This window comes from Pseudochaenichthys georgianus, chromosome 7 (genome assembly GCF_902827115.2).
Source record: "Pseudochaenichthys georgianus chromosome 7, fPseGeo1.2, whole genome shotgun sequence".
Lineage (NCBI taxonomy): Eukaryota > Metazoa > Chordata > Actinopteri > Perciformes > Channichthyidae > Pseudochaenichthys > Pseudochaenichthys georgianus.
The window spans coordinates 28,646,498-28,668,612 of NC_047509.1; the positions used below are offsets into that span (position 1 = coordinate 28,646,498).

A 22,115-nucleotide genomic window follows, 5' to 3' on the forward strand; every position below is an offset into this window, starting at 1 on the left:
CGTTTATTTACAAATAACCCTCTCTGGAAAATCCTAAATTGTAGAACAGTTTGGCCATTAAAATGCTTTTTGATTAGATTTCTAGCGAGAAGTGTATATTGTACTTTTAGAATTCACGTCCAGTGGAAGTGTAGGATCTATAGTTTGATAGATATTACGAAGATGATTTGAGGTCTCGTCAGGATATACATGCGACAGCTTCCATGTAAAGTTAGCGTGGGTGAAAACAGTATTTCCGGTCTCGAAGTTTTCATAATAAAACCGGATATATTCCCCAGACTGTCAAATGATTACACAGTGATATCTGCATTACTCATCCACTAAAAAACATCAGTTTATCCTTGTTAATTACACAATATTGATTGGTTTAAATGGTGTACAATGCTTTTGTGTTTTTAACCTTCGAGTCAGAGAAACACATTTTAGTTTTTTAGGAGTTTAGACACTACAGTTTCCGAAGACACTACACTACCCAGAATCCCCAGCTATCGTTTGGGACTACAACATCCGCCTTGCTTTACAAACCCCGTGATTAGTCATCAAGCCCTGTGATTGGATGTTGGAGTGGCAGTGCGACAAGGTTACGCTGTCAAACAGCTCTTTGAAATGGAATGGAACCACGGCAGACTTTCCAAAACTGGAATTGGACGAGTCCAGCCCCCGGCTCCAGCTTCCCCCCCCCCCCCCCCCAGAACTACACATGCTGGCTGTGTTTCGCAATATATGGCACGTCTCTTTATAAGACGTTTTCGTATTTCCCACAATTAGAAGTTGGCAGTATTAAACGTGTACACCCTGGAGGTTTAGGGGATACGAAACACAGTGGTGTTATCAATTGTAAAACATATAATTAATAAATGATGAAATAATATACCCACATGACACCTAAGGTCAGAAGAGCTTTATTTAACAGATGGTTTTATGTCTACCCCTCCTGTTGTTCATTGATAAGCCGGAAACATGCACTTGTCAAGGTTCAGAGGCAAATTTTGCAAATATGGCAGTAGCCATCGATCATCTTAAGATAAGATAAGATATACTTTATTGATCCCAAGTTGGGAAATGTTTTTGTTACAGCAGCATGTACTACTTTGTTCTACTCCACTACAATTCAGAGGTTAACCTGGTATTTTTACTACATTTATTTTTGTTACTTTGCAGATTCTGATTAATGATGTGAAATATAAACAACCCTTAAATCAGACTTTAGTTACACCTGAGTAAAATTCAGCCTTATCAGTTTGTCTGTTTTGCACATCCTCCTGTTAATATCTTTGGACGTCCTGCACTAAATTGTTTTATTGTAGAGATCACTACAGTATCTTCTTGATATTTTCCATTCTATATTTCTATCATTGACCCCTATTTTGTATGTAGGCTACTCTTAATATTTAAATGTTTTCATCAATAACTAAATAAATATAACTTATTCAACAACTACATTCAATAACGTGCTTTAACCACTAGGAGGTGCGGTTTAGACCAGTGGTCTAGTTAATACAACATAATAATATCGTACATAATATGACTATAAACTTTATTGGGAAATTCAAACAGAACGTTAAAGGAAAATACAGTTTCAGTCTCTCGATGTGAAGCTTATGCATTGTACCATGAACTTGTATAGACCTGTAACAGTCAACTGCATGAGGAGTTGGAAAGGTAGTTCAGAAAATCAGTAATATCTTTAAAAACTACAAAAAAGTCCCTTTATATCCACTGTGCACCTTTATGGTGTAAACACAGCCTATCTACTAATTGGATCAAATATAAAAGTCAGCCGAATTAGTGTTGATACTGCAAGGAGACGTATTGTGTGAAAAGAAATGGAAGATGTTGTTTAATTGTTGATATATGTATGGTCCACGTCACGTATTCAGTTTTGGCGGCATCTCTTCCAGTTTGTCAAAAGGTCTTCTGATCAGGGCTCTATAAATATATATCTACGGCAGATCTGTAATATTTAATGCAGCCGAACCGTGTATTGCAATGCCGTTATGTGATGACTTTCAAAGAGAAAAGCAAGAGCACTCGGAATAAAGTTGTATTATTATTTTTTGAATGTTTTCCGATTTCATATCACATAAACACCATATCCCGACGTGCATTGCGGCGTGATTTTAGCCTATCAAAACCTCTGAAAACAGAAAGGTGTCTCTCAGAATCGAAAGAGAAAAACCTATGGGAAAAACACAAAAGCATTGAACAGAATTTAAACCAATTAATATCGTATAATTAACTAGGATAAACTGATGTTTTTTAGTGGATGTGTAGTGCAGATATCACTGTTAAATCATTTGATCATTGGTTTTATTATGAAAACGGCCAGACCGGAAATACTGTTTTCAACCCGTAACTTTACATGGAAGCTTGCCGCTTGTTGTCCTGACGAAACCTCAAATCATCTTCGTAATATCTATCAAACTATAGATCCTACATATCGACTGGACGTGGATTCTAAAAGTACAATATATACTTCTCGCTAGAAATCTAATCATAAAGCGTTTTAATGGCCAAACTATCCCACAATTTAGGATTTCACAGAGAGGGTTATTTGTGAATAAACAACCCTCTGTAACGTTTGCATTGAACGGGAGCACTTGAGGCCGACAATTTTAAAACGTAATTATAGGTCGTATTAAGCGCTTGAACAAACGACATATTTGGTCGTAATAAGGTTCTTAAACAATCGACCCATTTGGTCGTATGAGTTGGAGGACTTGTTGTATATAAAACATGTCTGTGAAGGTTTTTTTTCAAAATACCAAACAGATCATGCATTTTAGCCATGCCTCATTTCGCTCTATTTGCTCTTTTCCAGCCCTGTTTTTGCAAGGGCTGATTCTGTGACCTAGCTTTAATGCAAATGAGCTGCAGCTGACCACGCCCCCCTGCAGTAGAGGGGAGCGTGCTTTGAGATCAGCTGCTGTGCTGTCAGAAGAGGGGAAGAAAAAGAGATCTCCGTCCTCCGTGTTTTATTCTTATATGATTATATAGAGTCATTATTCATTTGTTTTAAAGCTCAATAAATAACAAAGAAGACCTTTGACCGGCACTTTTCTAATTTTGTCCAGAAGATTTAAACTTTAACTGACAAGTTGACCGGCGAAAAAAAATCTAACTGAAACTCTGCCGCACGGTCGCCTCGTCCATTGGAAGAGTCGGAGAGGTGGCTGTTTGTCATCTGCTGGTGGATTACTGGAGAGAATTACAGCGAGGGAGGGATTGCATTGAATTACAGCAGCAGGAGCAAACGCTTGCCTCGGGGAGGGAGAAAAAGAGCCACAGCGTCCACAGCGGAGAATAAACAGAAGGGCAACCATGCGCGGGAAGTCTTCTTCGCTGCTTTTGTGGGCAGACTACAGCACTACTTACAGGCCTGGCATATGTACTACAGCGTCTCCAGCGCTTTCGAGCGGCAATGGCCGTGGCCGTGGCCCAACCCCCCATTCCCCTGATAGGTGGAGAGTTGCCCATATAGGCGGAGCACCCCTTTTCTGACGTCAGAAAAATTAACGTCTGTATCAGCTCCGTTGCAGCCCCGTTTTTAGAGATTTGGGTACGGAGGTAAAGAGAGAGGGTTGTGTTTTCTGACACTTGGTGAGTTCCCTGACACACCGGGGACACATATTCATGTATAAAAGACATACAAAAGAGCATTTGGCATGATAGGTCCCCTTTAAATCAACACTAAATATATGGAAACAATTCCGGCGATATTTTGGCCTTCAGACCCCCTCTTTCCTCGCTCCACTAGCAGCGAACCTTTTCTTTCAACCCAGCCAATCAGATGAAACATTCTCCTCCTGGCATGCTTGTGGTATCAAATCAATAAAAGACCTGTACGCAGATCAAATATTCTCATCTTTCCAACAGCTCTCCGACAAGTTTAATTCCTAGACGTGATTTTTTCAAGTACTTACAGATTCGTATAGTTTTGCAGGAAAAACATACCCTAATTTTTCCTAACCTACCAGCAGCTGCTATTTTCGACCCCTTTTTGACTCCACTACCAACTACACTGAACAAAAATATAAATGCAACACTTGCTCCCATTTTTCAAAGATTTAAAACATTTTCTATATACACAAAATAACCATTTCTCTATTTCTTTTATTGTGGCACACCTGTGCAATAATCATGCTGTCTAATCAGCATCTTGATATGCCACACCTGTGAGGTGGGATGGATTATCTCGGCAAAGGAGAAGTGCTCACTATCACAGATTTTTTCAGATTTGTTAAAAAATATTTGAGAGAAATGGTTATTTTGTGTTTTAGATCTTTGAGTTCATCTCATGAAAAATGGGAGCAAAAACAAAAGTGTTGCATTTATATTTTTGTTCAGTGTATAAAGAGGACCATGGGATACCTCAGGGTAGTGTGATAGGAACTCTACTATTCTCTATTAAAATGGCATTTTATTGTTTTAAAACTACTTTTGTTTCTTAAAGTACAACAGAAGATTGCATTTTGAGGTGTAGTAAAGTAGCTCTCTGACACAATAACCCAAATGTAACATAATATATGTATTTTCTGCTGTTATTAAAACGTAATGAGTTAATATCGTACGATTTAGGGAACTGGGTTCACCCCAGGGGTTCTAACAACACCTTGTTCAGGTTCAGGTTCAGGTTATTTATTTGTACCCGTAGGTAGATTCTGTTTGCAGAGAAAAATACAAGGGTTCCATCCTGACACTAAAAACAAACACAAACAGACACATCTCTAATAAAGGACTAGTAAAAGTACAAGTATACCCTGCTCAACCAAATCTCAAAAATATTTAAAAAACATTTTAAGAAGGAAAACACTAGTACAAACATGGACATTCAAAATTCACAATTCAAAATTTATTAAATAAATAAATAAAAATAGGCATCAGTGTGACGCTCCTATGATGTGTTAATGTGGGCAACAGCTGCTGGGATAAAACTGTTTTTATAACGCTTCGTTCTACTCCTTGGGACAAGTAACCTCCGGCCCGAAGGAAGAAGCTTGAATTCTGAGTGCAGAGGGTGGGAGTCATCGTCTAATATGGAGCTGGATAACCGCTGTAACTGCCTAAAGTACAGCGTCTCCAGGTTTAGCTGTGGCTCACCAATCAGCCTGCTGGACCACTTTATGATCTGACTCAGAGAGTTTCTGCTCTTCAAAGTCAGGTTACCAAACCATGACATTAGTGAAAAAGACAGAATTGACTCGATAAAAGCACGATAAAACATTATCATCATGGTTTTGTCAATGTTAAAATAGGACAGTTTCCTAAGACAATACAAACGCTGGTGCCCCCTTTTGCACACAGCTTCACAGTTTGGATCAGAGCTCAATTTTGAGTCAATAATTGTCCCGAGATATTTGTATGATTGCACAAATTCTACATTCTGATTCTGGATTGTTAAGACTTCATGTATGTGGGGATGTCTTCTAAAATCAATGATCATGTCCTTGGTTTTGCTTATGTTCAGTTGCAGATAGGACTCCTCACACCACCTGACAAAGTCGTCAACGACAGGGCCGTGGCTGGTCTCATTGTCCTGGAGCCTACTAACAATTACAGAGTCATCTGCATACTTTAAAATAGTCCTATTTTCCCACCTACTTTGACACATATTAGTGTAAAGTATAAATAATAGTGTTGGATTAATTGTTGGATTTAGTCGAGGTAATAACACCCTTTGCACATGTTTTATTTCTTTTTAAATGTCATCAGCTGTTAAAAAAGCTCAATTCTGCAAACATAATTAACAAACGTAAAACATTTTATTACAACCAACAAGAGGATAAATGCACAACCGAAAATCCATCTGACATTTGCAGACATCGTTTTTACAAACTTGTAAAAGAAAATCTTAATGAAAAAACAGAATAAAACCATAACTATTGCATTTTGATAAATCTATGTAAAACATTCACCTTATCTTTCAAGCTACATACTCTTTAAAATACAGGTCATATAGATAACATGATTATGTACAATATTTACATCACATTGTACCAACAAACTTATACCAAAGACGTTTTTACACTTAGTGTGGACAAAACAATTGAATAACCAGAGCAAGCACACACTAAATTTGACTTTACTTTCATAGGTGTGTTATTTAAGATGACTTAAAGATTATCAGTCAATCTTGGTAATTTCGAAAACATTCAGAAATGTAAATAGACAGGCTTGTAATAATGTTGCTACATTAAGCTACTGGCTAACTGGGGTGGTTAAACTGACTAATACTTTGTCATTACAGAAGTCTTGCACAAACAAGTCAGCATTGCAGAGAACAATTATAAATAAATAAAATGGGCTGAGATGCATGGAAAGGCAAGACAATACGTTCTAGAGACATGCATCTACATTCACAGTATTCATTAATAACCACTGCGGTAGTTATCCTGCCTCCATTAGTGTTTGAGAATATGACTCATTGTCATGAGGGCAGGAAAGCACAGCAGGTCAAAATATAATTTTTTTTCTGTTCACAAGGCTGAAGCAGCAGCATTTTGCCTGGATAAATATGACTACCAACAGTTGAAAACAGCATGCGATGAGTGTAAGGAGGACCTGTCCCACAGTAGTAACACTAAAACCAAGTTTATAGTATTCAATTAACTTTAAAAAAAAAAAAAGGTGCAGTGTGTACGATATGACCAGAATTTGTGTTGAAAACATGTGAAGAAGTTACAATGTTGTTTTTGTCAATCTATCTGCAGAGATATCTACTTAAATAAGCACGCTAACAGGCTAACCACGGCCCGACACCGTCTTGTAATACAACTTGATCTTCTAGAGGCCATATTGAGTCTATTATTTGTGTTTGTGTTTTGATAGTTTGTGTTACTGGATTAAATCTTAAGAGGTAGAAACTAGAACATTTCGTATTTTTGTTAGGTCATCCACGCAAGCGAAGGCTGCTTCTCTGTGTAGTGGCAGACAGCTGCTTGGGTATACTGACCTTTAATATGAACAAATACAAGAGTTATTTTCCCATTTCTGCTCCTTTGATTCAGTCCAGTGATTGAAATATTGTGTTGATGGACCTCACAGCCCTGAGGCCTGTACTACGAAGCCGGATTTTCGCTTAGCGAGCTAACTTCAGGGAAATCTCGGGGTTTCCGGTCCTACGACGCTGGTTCACTTCTAACCGGGCTAGATCTCCATGGTAATTTATGCTGAACGGCTAACCTGGGGCCTATACTATGAATCAGGATTTTCGTTTAGCAAGCTAACTTCAGGGATTTCCGGTCCTACGAAGCTGGTTCACTTTTTAGCGGGCTAGATAACTTATGCTGAGCAGCTAGCCTGCTCCGGAGCAGGATAGGTTCCAGGATAAGAGATCAACTCAGTGAAAGCACCGCCTGCCCACCAATCAGAGCTCAGTGTGCGGAATTTAAAGCGATCAAGTCATATTACAGGAGAAAGGAAATACAGTTTAAACTGCAGTTGCAGGAAAGACGGCCGGCAAAAATCAACTGACTGTGTGAATGTGAAAATGAATAGAATATCACCTCCCATCTTCAGAGCAATCTGACTATTATAACATTAGCGTTAAGAAAGCTTACTTAAATATCTGTCACAACATAAGTAACCGGATCAAAGTAACATAACGTACAGTCTGCGGCACTGTTTGTGCAGATGTCGATGTGTCCCATTATCATTCATATCACATCATAATGTATCATATTTCCTTATCTGAGTCAGCTTCTTGAGCCGTATCTGGCCGTGCAACACTCACAGTGTCACATACTGTATGCAGAAGTATTATTTTAAGCAACACATTAAGTTGACGAAACACTCAAGTCAAATGTAATTAAAGTCAGATCCACTCGTGTCTTAGACGGGGCAGTGATATCATAAACCTGTTAATGTACACATTCAAACACTTGTTCTGTTACCAGCTGTATTCACCTTGCAGGTGCAGCTCTGTGGCTTTGATCCTGGATAAAGTGTTTAAGTCATGGATGTTTAAAGTTTAACGTCTTCATATTTGTCGAATATGATAGTTGACGTTTCATTCAGGAAGTATGACGTGCTGCGCTGTCAGTACGCTTGTCAATGTTTGTGATTGGTCGAATGCTCCAAATACTACCCCTTTCATGTGAACGCGCACCTAACTACAGTAGATAGGGAAAAGCTGGCTTGAGTTAACGAATTGATAACCAGCGTCGTAGGATAGTTTAGCGAGAGCGCGTTTGTTTTGGATTAGGTAAGCCAGGTAACTCAAACATATCCAGGTTAGGTTGAACCGGCTTCGTAGTACGGGCCTCTGGTAAGTGGCCGGTAAAAACAAAGATCAAAGAGAAGATTGCAGTGTTATTTCTGATTGGCTCTCAGAGTTTCAACAGTCGTCTTTTTCAAGCCAATAGCCAATAGTTATTAGTAACTAGTAAATTGAGATTGTACGGACCCAGTGGTAGAGGTAAAACGCTGCCCCGTTGATTCACCTGACTCGGTCTTACACATTGCACCTTAAAAAACATCTGTAACTATTAAATATCTCAAGTGCAAAAATGGCAGCAGAACACGAGGGGAGTCATTTTGGTGTGACAGTAGATAAATAAGAAGTCCCTTTCTCACTCGCCTCCATCTATTTACTGGTGGTGATCTTGTCCAGTCCTGGCCACGTGGGGATGTAGTAGCGAGGCAAAGTGCCTTCCATGAGCCGTTCCATCCATAGCCCCAGGCGGTCCAGCTTGTGGTGGATCTGCAGGGTGGATAAGCTACGGGATCGCTTGGATCTGCGCGGCGGATTGTCATCGCGGGAACTGGACCTCGAGCTCCCCCCTGAAGAGGCCCCTTCATCCTCTGATGACTTGCTGTCGATGTCTTCCCCGGTGTAGACGGGTTTAAACAGACAGAGGTACTTTTTGTGTCCGTTGAGTGCCAGCACGTAGCCTGTGTAGTCCATCTTGTGGTTTCCTACGTCATCTTCATCGATCTGCATGGCGTCCTGGGCGTATTCGAGCAGTGTGTCCATCCACTCGCCGTGTTTGTCGATGTTCAGGAAGGAGAAATGTAGTGTCAGGCTCCTAGGAGAGTGTTGAAAGAATGAATTTGATGAAGTATCGAGAAAAAGGATTACACAAATGTGTGTAAAAGGGATTGTTTATCTCACCCTGTGAAAGAGTAGACCTCTTTAGCGTACTTGCTAAGTAGGATGTTTTTGGAGGCGTCGGTGAGCACCAGCACTATGTTCATGTGTCCTGGCCTCAGCTTCACCAGGTTGCTCATGTATGTGATGTCTGTCAGCTCTGTCACCTCCACAAAATTCTTCTTTGGAGGCCGACTAAAACCAATAAGTAAAATAAAAAGCTTAAAAGACAATTATAAATCCTTCACTGCATTTATATGGAAATTATAATTGTAATCTTGCCTTGAAGCACTACCGTTCCCTGGTGACCCATTTTCAGATTTTGTCCCATCCTTTGCCTTTGGTTTAGTCTGCTTATCTTCACTGGAGTCACTTAAAAACACAAAAAAAAAATGTTTTCCAAACAGGGTTGCGCTAGCGTAGAAGAGTAATTATTAAGCATCATTTTTTTTTTTGCTTGACTTTAGCTTTTTTTATATAGTGTTTTACACTAATCCAAGGAAAGGCTGATGTTGCTATGGTTACAGTTTTGGTGGATGGGTAAAGTAACCGACCTTAAGGCCTGGACGACGACAGTTCCAAACAAGATGAACAAGGCAGAGAAGATGAGGGACAGAAGAGGCATCATCTCACGCCTGCAAATCAACACAGAGACACATCTAAAAAGCTGCTTATTCCATTATGGAGATAAATACATTAGTATAAATCCCAAATAAAGTGCGGAGGTATGGCATTTGCCAAACGAATTATGCTAAAATTGCCCTTGAAGTAATGGAATTGGTTGACGCGAAGAGTATCAGGAAGAAGTGTTAATAATGTATATGTCAATGATAAAGGATTGCATCACTAAAACATTTTTTAAATAAGTGTTAGAAACGTTTTCTAGCAAATTAAATGAAAACTGTAGCTCAACAACGGTAACATCAAAATCATATACATGCATGTTTTTGGAGTTGCTTAAAACTAAACATCACTACCTACCAGTTGTTATGCAGAATATCATCGATGACTTCAGAGAGGTAATCGTACGATGCATAGATCCATCGGATAACAAACATCTACACAGAGAGATTAAAACATTTAGTAACAGGACTAATGGTTGATATCTAACACGGACAGGCATTGTTCAAGCGCACTGCTTTACTCAAAGAGAGCGTACAGAGGCAAACTCGTTGTTGAGCTCGGGCAGCATGGCGTCATGGACGAGGATGGACGGGTCCTTCTGAAGGCGCTCCAGCTCCTCCAGGAGACGCTGCTTGTCGTCATCGCTGCCATTCCAGACGGTCACTGGCTTGAACAAGGCCTTCCCTGCAGCATTACGCCTCTCCAGGATCACCACCTGAGGGAAGAAAACTCCCCCTGTTAATATTATTTATGTCCATACATTTCTCCTCAATTACATTTAAACATAACATTGCAGTATAATTTAATTCTCTTAATGTAAGTAACCGACTGGGGAAATTACATGGTGATTTATTTGTTACCCTGTTTTACCCAGTTCACCTTTAGTGTTTTTAAAAATGTATGAATTTTACAATTTGAATCTAAATTTGTCTCATACTCTGAACTTGAAATCTTCAATTCAGTAGCACTTAGATGAACCATATCAATACATACCTATCTGTATGATGATGTTTGTAAAGAGTGGTTTGTTTATATATCATTTATAGCCATAACATTCCTAAAAACATTCCCGCTATTTGTTTTGAAAGTGAAGTAAAACCCTTCAAATCATAATCTCTTCGTCTCAAATCTTTGTAACAAAACATTGCTTAGCCAATAGCTTTCATGCATTCTATATATCGAAAAGTGATACCTGTTCGCAAATGACCATAAAAGCTTTAAATGAGCTGAACAACTTAAAGCTGTGGTGTTGGTTGAACAGGTGTACCTGTGCTGGATACTCTGCAGTGTCCTTGTTCTGCATGAAGATGTCACAGAGAGGTTGCTGTAGCCGTTGATAAACATATGAAAATCTCACTACTTCCTTGCTATTGGTGGAGGCAAAGGAAAGAAACGCCTGATTCCCAAAAGAAAAAGTCTCTTCATCGCCTGTTATCAGCAGGACACAGTATCTGAAGAGAGGAAAGACATAACATAATGCAAAAGATACATCTCTTAAAATACTTCAAAATAAATGTGGAAATTACAGCATCGAACAGAATTATTTTGGTTCTGTATTTTAATAGTCTCTGACAAAAAAAAGAAAGGAGGTGTGGTGTAAGATTCTCTTACTTTCTTCTTCTATGAAACTGTTTGACAGGACAGAGCTCATCAAAGAGTTTCTGATTGACCAAACGTGGCACGAGAAGAAACCGGTTGTTTGACATGAACTCATCAATAATTTGCTTTTTCATTCCTTTAGCCTGCAGAGAACAAACATAACCATAAAAAAAAAGAGTGAATGAACCTTTTTGTGAACAAAAGTGCAGTGTATAGATAACAGTGAATAATAGCTATCTGCTGCTGTGACTGACCTGTATAATGTCAGCGGGCTTTTCAATGCTCTCTTTGAACACCAACATGGTCGGAGCGTAGGTGTTAATATTGAACTGTTTCTGCAGATCAGCGGTCTCTGAGAGGCCCTGGTCCACATAGCCAAACTGCAAGTAGTCCTTATAGGCAAATGCTGTGAGCTATGAAGATGTAGAGAGAAAGGATTGACATGTAAGCGATGCAATTACTGGTACTTTTCTTTAAAAATAAAAACATAGCCTTTACCGATGATGGATTGAATTTAATTAAAAAGATCTTAAAGTGTAACAATAGGCACATTTGCCAAACTTAAAAAAAAGAAAATTAAAAAGTGAGTCACATTTATCTTGAGGTCAATAATTGAAGGAATAAACCAGACATAGACTAATACATTTGACATAAAATATATCCTACTTTTGTCTAATGTCTAAACACATTGACTTTTTTTTGGATAATGTCAAAAGCATTGTTTGCCAATTTGCCTTTTTTGGAGATTCTGTCTACTCTTATAATACCCTCATTGCTACCATGATAATCCAGATGATGGCACTCTTGAATATCTAACTAATTTAATAGTAAATATATTGTTTTCATTTAAAAGCTGAATATATTTCACTACTAAGTGAAAACGTTTTAACCTTCTCTCCTTGACTGAATTATCGACTCAGATAATTTAGTCTAGTTCATCAAGCAAAGAAAGTATTAAGCTTTTGGAGAATGATGGTACCGCTGTATAAATATACTCGTGTTTTTATTTATTTTTCTTTTAATAGTCTCATTTTATTTTCTTGCATATCTTTTCTGTACTGATATTGAATTTTTTTTTGTGCATATTTTGTGAATAAAAAAAAGCATTTCAAACTGCAAGAGTCTACCTTGTAAAGCAGAGAAACTACAGGCACTTGGTCAAACAGAAGCACGTGAGGCTTGTTGAGCTCATGCCAGCTGCTCAAGAACTGCAGGTAATTCTTGTCGGTGACCTGAAGTACACAAAAAGCACAACATTTAACTCATTTTTTATTGTATAGCCATTAAAAATCAGTACACCTAAATCTTACATGGCCAATATTTTAGTCATCCTCCCTAAAAATGTACTGATTGCAAAAAGTGTAAGACGCGGGGATACGTACCCACTCTACAAGTCTTTGAGGGAGAAGGTCTTCTACAAACTGCCTGAGGTGCTCCTTTGCTACAGCGTAATGGAAAAACGTCACTTTGCCATTTATAACTCCCAGTATGGATGGTGTGCGATGAGCGCCAAGGTGATTAGCTAACCTTCTTTCATAGCCAACATCCACCACACCTATCCCGACACCTGCAAACACAGCATTTTCTCAAATATACACACATCAACCTTTTCAAATCGCCCAAAATGCACACAGATGGCTGGGCTGCTCAATAATTCTGCATGATTGACAGGCTATTTCCAAACCTAGAGTCTCCATCTCCTGCACCACCTCTTTCCAAACAGGCTCAATGTGGATGCAGCTGAAGCACCAGTCGGACGTGATCTTTATCAGGTACGGTCTCTTGTAGCTGTCAGGCACCACCTCGTTGACATACTGGTTAAAGTGCAACGTGTACTTGCTGTCAGCAAAGTCCCTCTGGTTCTTGCTGTTAAAGGGAAAGTTGAAGAAGGACTCATCAAAATAAAAGCCTTCCTGGCGCTGACCGTAGCGACCGTTGCCACCGTATGGCTGCGTGTCATCAGTCTGCCCATAACGGTCGTAGTTGGCACGTTTGTCTTCACTGGACAGGATCTGGATTTAGGATAGAATAAATATAAATACAGAAGAAAAAACATAAATATCATGTGCAATATGACCTTTCAATATCATGTGCAATATTTAGATTTTTCAATATCGGGCCCAATGTTAGCTTTCAATATTATTATTCATTTATCTTACTTTCAATGTTTTCTTTTAGGACATTTTGTAAATATTACTTCTTATACACAGTTTGTTTTTTTCATTCTAATGTTTTGTTATTTTTGATAAATCTCTGGCAAGAAATTCCTTCTGAATTATCAAAATTGTATCTTATCTTCCTTCTTCCTCATGCACATGTTACAGTCTTTTATCACAGCTTACACAGAATATATGATACTTACGGTAACCCTGTGCACAATATAATGATGAATTTGGACAAATGACTAACCTCATAAGATTTAGTAATCTTAATAAACATGTCCTCAGCTCCTGGACTCTTGTTTTTGTCCGGATGCCTTGACACAAGAAGAAGATGCTTATTATAAGAATACATGAATGAGCTTAACAAAACAGGCCAGTGACACTGTACTGTGAGAAATACTACTTACCATTCTTTTGCCAGACGCTTGTAAACCTTTTTGATCTCAGCCTGGCTTGCACTCCTGGTTACTCCCAGGATTTTGTATGGGTCCATCTCAGGCCCAGCAGCATGGGCCACTCCTGTGAGCAGCACCGAGAGGACCAGCACCAGAGCCAGCGGTGCGGACATCTTTGACCCTGCCATCATCGCAGAAACCTTTTGCACATCACAAGAATAATCGACAACAGTTAAGGTGGATTCATTCTGAGGATGTTCAGGCGTCTGCAATCATGACATTGCCTTTAGCTGACTTGCAAATCTAAAACAGCATGTCTTCCATACGGATGTTAGCATAGTAATGATGAAAAGGGATGACAACCGGGTAGCTATATTAAAATGGCATTTAGCATGCTAACTACAGAAGCTAGACAGTAGGATATATGTCAACTTACAAGTGCAGAACAGATGATACCGTATCATAATGCAGCTGACATGTCAGTAGGATGTGAGATTAACCTTTTCCTCGAGGATAAAAACATTCATACAGTGTTTTCCTTCATTAAGATTAGTTGCGTTGCTAGCTAGCTATCTAAACGCAACAAGCTCTAAATTCACCTGAAGCAGATGCAGTCAGCCGGTCGTACGTCACATAATTGATGAGCGTGTTGATGTTCCTCGGCTTGATGTGAAGAGACCGCACAGCACAGCACAGGGTGTGTTCCGCAGCATCCCCCGCAGCTCCTCCAGGGCGAGATCACAAACTGCTGCTGATAGGAGAGAGGGGGGGAGGCTCCCAGTGTCGAAATTAATTTGGGGATATTGAGTATTTATGACACCTAATGCTTCATTTGTTTGTGTTCGGTTTAACGCCCGTCGCTCCGAGTTCATGCATTATGTTACGCTGGTATTGCGGCAGCGGTGTGCGGTAAGTAAAATCAAGCGCACCCTGTTTTTTTCTGTAGGTAGTCTCTCAGTGGACCAATCACAGACAGCGGTGATGTAAACAAGGAAATTGCTAATGCAACCGAGAGCAAACAAGATAAATGAGACAGGAACTTCTAATATCTTTACGAGAACAACGTATAATTTCGCCTTCACAATTTAAGGATAACGACTTCCTCTGTTGTTGAAACAAGATTTTCGGCTTTTATACGGCTTTTACGATATTTCTCTGTCTACCTCGACGAATTAGTGTATTAAATGGAGGAACGCCAAAAGAAGATCCTCCAGCGCAACAGGACCAGTCTGGTGAGAGACTTGGACCCATCGAACCTTTATGATGGTCTTATTGAAAAGGGAGTGTTTACCCAAGACATGATCGATGAGATCAAGGTAAGACAGCTGTATGGGTCACGTCATTAGGTTGCAGATTCATTTATACATTAAGTAGTATTTATTCCAGTGTACAGTAATTTCACATTTTGTTCTTGTTCTATTTTACATAGACACCTGCATTAACTTGATCACTTTCAGCATTCTCTGCCACATATGGCTTATTGTATTTTACATGTACTTTATATCGTTGTTCACTTATTCTGCCTTACTTGCACATTGTTCTTGCAACATAATCTCGCACTAATTTATTTATTCTCTGTTTCTTCTTGCACAATTGTTATTGTTTTTATTGTTTTATGTCTTATATGTATGTTGCATTGTTGGAGGACCCTGGGATTGTAAATTCCATTACTACACTTTAGCTACTGTGCATATGATCATAAAGCCTTTGGATTTAATTGAATTTTAATTGAGGTTAATACTTTGTGGGATTACTATACAGCACTTATTTGACTGTGGTGTTGGTACACCTGTCTCCTGTCAGAGCTCAGGGACCAGACGTGATCAGGCCAGGCAGTTGGTCCAGGACTTGGAGACCCGGGGGAGTCGAGCCTTCCCGTTATTTCTGGATTGCCTTCAGGAGGCAGGGCAGCACAGTTTGGCAGAGCTCCTTCAGAGTGGAGTTCCATCAGTTCAGCTCCAGCCTGCTACTCCTACCCAGACTGTACGCCCTGTTCTCCAGCCTCTGCCAGTGTGTGAGTGTGTGATACTGCACTTTATTTCACCTGTATTAATGTCACAACACAAACATAACTCTGGTCCTGTAATATTAAAGGCAGACACGACAGGGGAATAAGTCAAATGTTTAACTATGAGATATTACCATTAATATCATCCAGATGATTATTTCATTTAGGATTTTTTTTTTTGTATAGCAAGTTTTTTTTAAATGTTATGTATGAATGTGTTATTGAGGCATTGTCTTAGTAAATGTGAGCTCATGTTCATATGTTTTCAAAAGTCTTAGTTTTATATTTTTACATACTAGAGTCGAAGAATTGTACAGAGGGATATCATTTTTTAGATTGCCATGTTTTTAAATTACAAAAATAGTGTGCTATATAGTATATTTTGTGCTACTGAAGTTGAGAGTATAAGAAAAAATAGTTTGGGGTAAACAGCCATTAAATATATTTATTTTAAAAATGTACATTTTACAAGACACTACACCTAAACAGAAAAATCAACTAATAGATATCACCATAACACTTCACAAGTGGATTTCTTACATTAAGACGTGTATTTTTTATATAACTTCTAAAATGTTATGTTTGAATAAGCAAATTAAGCCATTTAGGAGGAATCTACAGCCCAACTACAAAAACACCTTAATGTGTATTATGGTGGTTTTTTGTCCATTAATCAGAAAGAAGACCTGTTATGGAAGAAAAATAGCCAAAAATCACAAAATGTACCATTCTTTGATGTCTCATATACACACATACATATATATATATATATATATATATATATATATATATATATATATATATATGTGTGTGTTTTTATTTCCCTATTAGCCTCTCCTATGGATGTCGATAAGAACATTAAATATGCTGTCCGTGTTCATCCAATACCAAGACCCAGTACTACTCCTACTCCATGTAAGCTTTATGGTACATTTCAGTGTTCTTTACAGACTGGTATGTTTATTGATGGTTAACACGTATTCATTCTCATGTCACAGCACCTGAAATGGAGTACATGAGACCGAGGCTACAAGGCAGAACTAGACGGGATAGTATTCAGGTAAGCAGCATTTATTTATCATGTGCTTATGACCAACAGAAGATACAAAGTTTGGAAGAAGCATTATGTATTAACATCATGTCTCTTTTTTCCTCTATGTGTGTCAGAGCTATAAAATGGATGCCAGCCCATGTGGACATTGCCTCATCATAAACAACGTAGAGTTTGAACCCGAGAGCGAGCTGAGCAATCGCAAAGGCTCCAACATAGACTGTGACAAACTGGAGAGTAGATTCAAGGCACTCAACTTTATTGTGGAAGTTAGGACGAACCTGAAACAAAGAGTAAGGAGATCTCTTCTTTTTCTGTGTATTAGAACTCATGTGAAAATGCATAACTATATAGCTAACTGTTATCACTGCATTTCAGCAAATCAAACATGAACTTTCATCTTTATGTAAGAAGGACCACTCCCAATATGACTGCTGTGTGGTTATCATGCTGTCCCATGGGACTGAGGTAAGCCATGTCCTCATGTTCTTTTGTAAAATCAGAAAACACTTTTCTCTCTGGCCTGCTCAAGTTCAAATCCAAACGCCTTATAATGTACGCTCATATCTTTTGTTGTAGGTGAGTCACAACCGATTCCCTGGTGCTGTGTATGGTGTGGACGGACAGCATGTCCCAGTTCAGCACATCACAAACTACCTCACTGGCCAGCATTGCCCGTCTTTACAGGGCAAACCCAAACTGTTCTTCATCCAGGCCTGCGGAGGAGGTAGCTAACGCAGAACATACAGTTAATATAACTCAGTAACAAAGCATGTGTACATTTTCTTTATACTTTTGTTGAACATCTTTAAATTACAAACTATTATCACTGTTTAACACGTTTAACACCAATTCCAAGAAAGAATAATAATCAAAAGATAACTTGATATTAAATAGAAGGGGGTTTATTAAATATATAACGTAAGTACAAAAATGAAAATTGGGTTTGAATTGGCATTTGTTTAAAATGCTCTTCGGAAAAAGTTACATGCAAAAAATATGTACCTTTTATTGAAATGGCATATTCATGTTAAACCTAAAAGAAAATCTGGTATGTTGGAGAATCACATGATTTCAGGAAAAACATGACTGTACCATTTTAAAAAAAAAAGTCTTAAGGCACTTTTTTGTTAACGATTAAAAGAAGATTTTTAATGGCAGAAAACTGAGCAAGATTTATATAATACAATTTGTTAAAACAAATATTCTGAACTCTGATTTGCATAAAAACACCAAACTAAACTATGATATTAGACCTGTATTACACCCTTTATAACTAAGTGCTCTTGCACCCTGTCCCAAAAAACAAAATAACAAATGTTTCTAAAATATTTAATTATATTTTTTAATCCATAAGTTAAACTTGTTGTTGCTCTTGTGCCGCAGTTGAAAGAGACCCAGGCTTTGAGGTGTCCCCTGACGAGGTTGAACCCTCCCACGGTGGAGCGGATGATCAGACGGACGCCATCCCAATGTCGTCCAGCAGCGACTCTCTGAGCATGTCTGATGAACCAGATGCCAGAGTAACGCTGCCCACCCCCAGTGACATCCTGGTGTCCTACTCTACCTTTCCAGGTGTGTGTGTGTGTGTGTGTGTGTGTGTGTGTGTGTGTGTGTGTGTGTGTGTGTGTGTGTGTGTGTGTGTGTGTGTGTGTGTGTGTGTGTGTGTGTGTGTGTGTGTGTGTGTGTGTGTGTGTGTGTGTGTGTGTGTGTGTGTGTGTGTGTGCGCGTTGCAATTATTCACCTGATTTATAACTCTAGAGATACACCATCACTGCGACAATGAAAGTGGTAAATGACATTACTAGTATTTTAGATAATAAGCAGAGTTGTGCAGCTCTGTTTATTGACCTTTCCAAAGCGTTTGACACCGTTGATCATCACATTTTAAAGCAGAGGCTACTCAGTATTGGCATATCCAGCCTTGCAGTGGGGTGGTTTGTGAACTACCTCTCTGAAAGGTCCCCATGTGTTCATTTTGATGGACTGTCTTCTGAGTGGTTAAACATTTCTAATGGTGTACCACAAGGTTCTGTTTTAGGTCCACTTTTATTCTCCATATATATTAACAGTTTAGGTGATAATGTGGATGAAGCTACTTTACATTTGTATGCGGATGATACCGTGATGTATTGTGCAGGTCCCACCATTAAAGAGGCTGTTGTTAAATTACAGGCTGTTTTTAACACCATTCAGACTCAGCTCTCTGAATTAAAGCTTCTTTTAAATGTGGATAAAACCAAGGTAATGCTCTTTTCAAAAGCAAAAAAGACACCAGAGCCTGTTTTAGATATTGTAACTACGCAAGGAACAAAACTTGAAGTTGTTGCCTGTTACAAATACCTTGGTATCTGGATTGATGATTGTCTCTCTTTTAAACTTCATGTCAATAACCTGCTAAAAAAACTGAGGGTTAGGATAGGGTTCTTTTTCAGAAACATGTCCTGTTTCTCGCTTGAGGCCAGGAAAAGGCTAATCCCTGTGACCTTTTTACCTGTGCTGGACTATGGTGATTTGTTGTATATGAATGCACCTACCAATTACCTGAGCAAATTGGATGCTGCGTATCACAGTGCTCTGAGATTTGTCACAAATTGTAAAGCGCTTACACATCACTGTACACTGTATACCAAGGCAGGTTTACCATCACTCTCTGTACGGAGGCTCAGTCATTGGTACACGTTTATTTATAAAGCTTTGTTGGGTAAATTCCCGTATTATATCTGCTCTCTGATAACACAGAGAGTTGCAAGCAGCTATTGTCTGAGATCACATGATGTAGTCTTGTTAGATGTGCCAAGAGCAAGGACTGTCTTCGGTAAGACAGCTTTTATGTGCGCAGCTCCACTTGCTTGGAACAATCTTCAGCAAGAATTGAAACTGAGCAATCTCATTCCTCTGCATGTTTTTAAAGCTAGGCTAAATGAAATGCTTGCTGATACTATGGGCACTTGTAAATGTCTATAACTATGTATCCTGTAAATATAATGTATAATGTCCTTTATTGTTTTATGTTTCATGTGGAACCTATATGCTGCAGGTCTCCCTTGAAAAAGAGATCTATGATCTCAATGGGACCAATCTGGATAAATAAAGGTTTGAAATGAAATGAAATGACACTTGCTTTGTATGTCCTTCTAATGCCTTTTGTGACAAACGCAGGTTATGTTTCCTGGAGAGACACCCAATCAGGCTCCTGGTACGTGGAGACACTCGATGGTATTCTTGAGGAAAATGCTGCTACCGATGACTTGGTCACAATGTTGATGATGGTGAGCTTTTTACCATTTAGAGCTTTTTTAATTTCAAACATGGACACATCTGATTGTTGTTTGTGCTTTTTTTCAGGTCAACCATGAAGTCTCTCAAAACTCAGCAAAAGGGCTCTACAAACAAATGCCTGGTTGCTTTATCTTCCTCCGCAAGCTTCTCTACTTTCAAACCCAAGCATAGCGGCAGAGTTCCGCTTTACATTTCTCAGTGTCACGTTCAGGAAATGAAAGTTTACTTTATAGATGTAATTTCAGGGTTTATTGTCATATGCACAATAGCTAGAGTGTAGTTGTTGGTAATGGAAATCTAAGCCTCAGGCTCCTCAAACAATGCAACATACAATACACTTGAGACATGAGAAAGAAAATAGTGCAAATAACATCATTGTGCAATTGGGATTTCTGAAGTGTATGAACTTGTTCAATTGTTTTTACAGACACAATCATGTCTTAGTGTACATTTCTATTGTTTGTCATATCTTGCAATGTTTTTAATTGTTTTAACTTTTTGGGTAATGGTGTAGAAAATATTTATGTACAGTGAAAATGTTCTCCAGTTTATAGGCTTGGTGTCTTATTGACACTAGCAGCTGTCGAATTGCAAGAGTAGACAATCAACATGATGTTTAATTTGTACTCTGCAAATTGATATTAAAGACGTTGCTTTCTTATAAATGTTCATAAACAAATGTGAAGTTATGTCTCTTCTAAAATACAACGCACAAATGAGTGGAAAGTTATTTTTATCTTTACATCTGTATCGCTACCTATTATGAAAAATCCACTTTTTCATGTCTTTTCTACATCAACATGTAATGCATGAAAGAGATTCAGAAAGTTTCAGTAAAAAGATTTGCTCTCTTTTTGTCCTGATCCATTTATATAAAAACCTGTCTGAAAATGAGCTCAGATTTTGGCCACTTTATGATGTCATAACTTTTTTTGGCTTGTGTAACCATTAGCCAATAACCAACCAATATAATAATCAGATGTAGGCCGTATCAATTACTGTACAAATTAAACAGGGATAGACATGGGCAGCAGTAAAAGCAGAGCAGATACATAACAATGTATTGAGCATTGGGTTTTTATTTTATGTTTTTTATGTTTTTATTTAAACAGAAGCATCAATCTCATTACGCCAATCCTGATTGGCTGGTGATCTTGACGTCAGCGTCAGGGAATCCACCCCCTATAAGTAGCTTGCGCTACGTCGCATGCGTCATTCAAAATAAGCACCTCTTCTCGCTTCACCATAGCAAGGAGGACCGTCTGGTGAGACATCTCACTTCATGTTACTCTGAGTCCTGGGGTTACGTAAGTAACCTATAGTTCTCATTCATAACACTCCGTTCGATGTCTCACTATGGGAAATTGTAGCTCCCGTATTGTCAGACGAGCTTATCTCGAAAATCACCAAATACACCAGAACTTAACAGGTAGAGCTCTGACTCAACCAGGTGTCCAGCACTGCTTGAGTCACACTGGGAGCAGAACGGCCAGCCTGTTAAGAGGCGGACAAAGTGAGCGGCGAGGACCAGCTCGCCGCTGCACCAATGTCTTGGATGGGAGACATCCTGGACAGAGCCCAGGATGCAGCCAGACCCTGAGTCGAAAGAGCTCGCGGACCCCAAAGTATGGGCCCCAAAGCAATTGCTTCCACAAAACAGTGGGAGAGCCGTTGCTTAGTAACAGGCTTGCCCTTATAAGGGTTAGCCCAGGACACAAGGAGTTGGTCATTATGACAAGCACCCCTGATCTGTCCATACAGGTGCGTAAGCACGAACTGGACACAGCAAATCCGGCTGCTGTTCCCCGGAGGGACCCAGCGGCGGAGGAAATGCCTCAATGTCCATTGGGGTACATGACCCAACCACCTTGGGTATAAGGACAGGGTTGGGCTTCAACAACACTCG

The 22,115-nt window shown here is 39.1% G+C and overlaps 2 protein-coding genes across 3 annotated transcripts; one reads left to right on the top strand and one right to left on the bottom strand.

Annotated features, from left to right (window-relative positions):
• Window positions 1-5,721: 5,721 nt before the first annotated feature.
• LOC117449675 (dnaJ homolog subfamily C member 16-like) lies at window positions 5,722-14,765 on the bottom strand. Of its 2 annotated transcripts, none has more exons than XM_034087469.2 (15): window positions 14,468-14,765; window positions 13,881-14,068; window positions 13,721-13,787; window positions 12,996-13,323; window positions 12,694-12,878; window positions 12,439-12,543; window positions 11,566-11,724; window positions 11,324-11,454; window positions 10,980-11,163; window positions 10,248-10,427; window positions 10,070-10,146; window positions 9,643-9,723; window positions 9,371-9,460; window positions 9,113-9,283; window positions 5,722-9,026 (listed from the first exon to the last, which is right to left on the bottom strand). In XM_034087469.2, exons 2-15 carry the CDS (start codon window positions 14,057-14,059, stop codon window positions 8,585-8,587), a joined length of 2,379 nt encoding a protein of 792 aa, XP_033943360.1. In that variant the 5' UTR covers window positions 14,060-14,068; window positions 14,468-14,765; the 3' UTR covers window positions 5,722-8,584. The 2 variants fall into 2 exon arrangements, with proteins under 2 accessions (XP_033943360.1, XP_033943361.1); XM_034087470.2 differs by lacking the exon at window positions 14,468-14,765 and adding an exon at window positions 14,305-14,461.
• A 103-nt stretch (window positions 14,766-14,868) lies between these two features.
• Window positions 14,869-20,967, top strand: casp9 (caspase 9, apoptosis-related cysteine peptidase). Its single transcript, XM_034087471.2, has 10 exons — window positions 14,869-15,184; window positions 15,672-15,882; window positions 16,708-16,791; window positions 16,875-16,936; window positions 17,044-17,220; window positions 17,306-17,395; window positions 17,507-17,654; window positions 18,314-18,502; window positions 20,090-20,199; window positions 20,276-20,967. The coding sequence occupies exons 1-10, from the start codon at window positions 15,053-15,055 to the stop codon at window positions 20,378-20,380; spliced, it is 1,308 nt and encodes a 435-aa protein (XP_033943362.1). The 5' UTR covers window positions 14,869-15,052; the 3' UTR covers window positions 20,381-20,967.
• The last annotated feature ends 1,148 nt before the right edge of the window (window positions 20,968-22,115 follow it).